Below are 2932 nucleotides of genomic sequence, written 5' to 3'. Positions count from 1 at the left end.
TCTTTTGCACTCATTTCTGGTGTGAATTTTCAGCAAAACTATCGATTGAATTTCTACAATAGGATAAAGAGCAAAGAGTAAAAGTTATGAACTCTGGATTCATAGATTTGGTGAAAAATACTTCAATAGACAGAAATGTTAAATCCATGGCGAATTTCCGATATCTCATTTTTAATAACAATATATAAATCTCTTGTTCCTTTTTCACTGAAATAATTAACTATTGAGAAGAAGCTTTCAATTGTATTCGTTTCCGTTTCCATGCCCATTTCCATTTTTTCATTTGTATCTGGCCTGTAGTTCTCGTGCTATTAGGTTGAAGTTTGAGCTAACGGTTTGTCCATTGTATTCTAACTGACCTAGCGACAGCGAAGCGACATCTAACTGATAACCTTTGAAGATCAGATTCACCTTTAGAGTCTGTTGAAATTGATTCATGTGCCATAAACCCTTTCCTTTCCCTAACTGATGTGGAGTACAGAATGCTATTTATAATTATCTCCAACAAAACTAGAAATTGAGAAAAGAATTGTTCTCTATCTCTCGATATTTCACAAAACAGGGTCTAAAATACTTTAATGGACTGAAATGGCCATTGACTTGCTGTATGAAGATACATCATTTTCAAGAACAAGATATAAATCTCTTGTTCCTTCATCGCTGAAATAATTAATTAATGAGAAAAGGCTTTCATTCGTGCCTTTTACAATTCTTTCAGTTTCGGTGTGTGGGTTCTTCATCGAAAAATGATAGGTAATATGAAATGGAGGTGTTCCTCCGTGAATTTTAAAATCAAGTTGAAGTCTTTCAAACACTTTAACCTCGGTTGGACCATCAACAGTCAAATTAGTAATTGGAGCTCTGCTTTCCAATGTAGTGTTGAATGAACCAGATTTTTGTATAAGACGACTTCCATTGGTTTTAGTTGCTGTAACAAACACTGAAATGTTGTTCAGTCGAGGCTGGGAAAAAGTATGCACAATAACCTTAGATCTTTCCTCTTGTACTTCATCATTAATAATCCATTTATATGTTATATTAGCTGGTGGGATTCCACATCGTCCGGTGAAAAACCCAGTAGGATCACGAATTTCAGCAATCAGTTCAACTGGTATTTCAGTTGAAATAAAATTTTTACCAAGAATAGAATCTTCAATGAAATTCTCTCTATTGATAAATCCGACCAGTTCATCTAGAAAAGTCGATACAAAATTGAAATGCAAAGTGTTGCAGTCAAATTGAATTATATAATAGTTACTCTAATTTTTTCGGTTCCATATATTCAATCAGCTGCATTTTCTTTCCTTCTAGAAGATCCAAAACAAAACTTTGACTAACTTAATTTTTTGTTAATTTGTTGTTTGAGTATATGGAATTGAAAAGATTTTCAAATGAAAGTACGAAAAAGTTAGTAATAAGTAATTAGAGTGCTTCAGTCAATCAGGTGGAACCTTGATTGCTGAAAACGTCTTAAATTTGAATATGATTTTTGTGGTAGGGAAAACTTTAATGAAAGTTGCACTACTTTCACTGGACCAGCCTGCATATATGATATCCAGTATGGGCAAAAGAAACTATCACTTAGGTTTTTCAATGTTGTAATGATAAAGTTTGAAAGTTACCTGAAAGCTGGAAATCATGAAGAGCAGTTGCAATTAAACGTGAAGGGACGCCAAGAAACCAAAGATCAACTTGCACTGTATAGTTACCAGGTTTTGGTGTTGAAGACGATTCAAATGTCACTGAATATTCAACTTCACGTTCAATTGAAACAATGGTTTTATCATGTTGAGGAAACTGGTCAAATTTGAACCGATATTCAAATGATGGATCATCTGTTCTATATTTATTATTAACTGTGAAAGTGATTGGTGCATCAAGGGTAACAGGTCCATCGTTATGGACTTCAATCCAATCACAGGCTAGAAAATGAATAGACAAGAAAAACGTGAATCAAACGGATTCTCAGATGTGATTCAGTGCTACACATATTCATGCACAAAAACTTCAACGACAGCTTTATATTAGAGTGTACAACAGTGATGCGCAATATTCATTTCCAATATTGATTAGGACAGAATGTCGATATTTTTCAATGGACAAAATAACGATAAATATAGATGCTTATTGATAACGATAATATTGCACATCTCTAGTGTACGGCTTTTGACCTGATCTATTTATTTGATAGATTATTTGATAAATTTACCATAAAGATAGAAGGTTTCAGGGGCAGTTCCTATCAAATATGTAGGCACACCGAGGTGACATTCCCATACATCAACTTGTAACGTAAATTCGCCACTTTTCTTGACACAAGTTGATGCAAATGTTACTGAGTATCGAACTTGAATTGAAGTTGAGACAATGGTTTTATCATGTTCAGGAAACTGGTCAAATTTGAACCGATACTCATATGATGTGTCATTTGATTTAGAGGAATTAAAAACTGTGACGGTGAATCCGATTGGATCACTAATTGATTGAGGTCCACTGTTATGCAAAAAAATAGCTCTGTTGGGTGAGTAAGCACACTCGACATAAGCTGAAAAAAAAGACAAGAATTACAATAAATTGAAAGATTCTCAAAGATGACTGAATAAAGATAAAATCAAAAAATGAATTTATGTATAAAGATGATTGGTTTCAGCATAGATAGTTCATTAAAAAGTTGCATTTAATATTAATAGTGAACTTACATATTCCATTGTTGAATGAGACAATACACAAAAGTAAGAATGATGATAAAATTTTCATGGTTGGTCTGAAGTTATTGGCGATTTGCACTTGAATAATGTTAACTTAAAAGTTACTTGCAAATAATTATCACAACAGGACTCCGATTATAGCTTTATTTTAGGGTTTACAAGCGGCAATGACCTGTTCTGGCTGTAAAGGTCAACCGCACTAGAGGGCGATTGAGATAAAAGTT

At 33.5% G+C, this 2932-nt stretch overlaps 1 protein-coding gene across 1 annotated transcript; it reads right to left on the bottom strand.

Annotated features, from left to right (window-relative positions):
- Nucleotides 1-575: 575 nt before the first annotated feature.
- Nucleotides 576-2875, bottom strand: LOC107361590 (transmembrane protein 130-like). Its single transcript, XM_015928424.3, has 4 exons — nt 2700-2875; nt 2210-2545; nt 1623-1922; nt 576-1192 (listed from the first exon to the last, which is right to left on the bottom strand). The coding sequence occupies exons 1-4, from the start codon at nt 2755-2757 to the stop codon at nt 576-578; spliced, it is 1311 nt and encodes a 436-aa protein (XP_015783910.2). The 5' UTR covers nt 2758-2875.
- Between the last annotated feature and the right edge of the window lie 57 nt (nt 2876-2932).

Source organism: Tetranychus urticae, chromosome 1 (assembly GCF_039701765.1).
Source record: "Tetranychus urticae isolate SD_2017Ah chromosome 1, NJAU_TeUrti_SD_1.0, whole genome shotgun sequence".
In the NCBI taxonomy this organism is placed as follows: domain Eukaryota; kingdom Metazoa; phylum Arthropoda; class Arachnida; order Trombidiformes; family Tetranychidae; genus Tetranychus; species Tetranychus urticae.
Note: the sequence above shows the minus strand (reverse complement) of the source record. Positions and strands in the feature narration are given on the sequence as shown.

Coding starts and splice junctions, on each gene's coding strand:
- LOC107361590 (XM_015928424.3), bottom strand. CDS start 2,757: ATGAAAATTTTATCATCATTCTTACTTTTGTGTATTGTCTCATTCAAC. Junction 2,546..2,699: donor CTCATTCAACAATGGAATAT/GTAAGTTCACTA, acceptor CTTTTTTTTCAG/CTTATGTCGAGTGTGCTTAC. Junction 1,193..1,622: donor TCATGATTTCCAGCTTTCAG/GTAACTTTCAAA, acceptor CGACTTTTCTAG/ATGAACTGGTCGGATTTATC.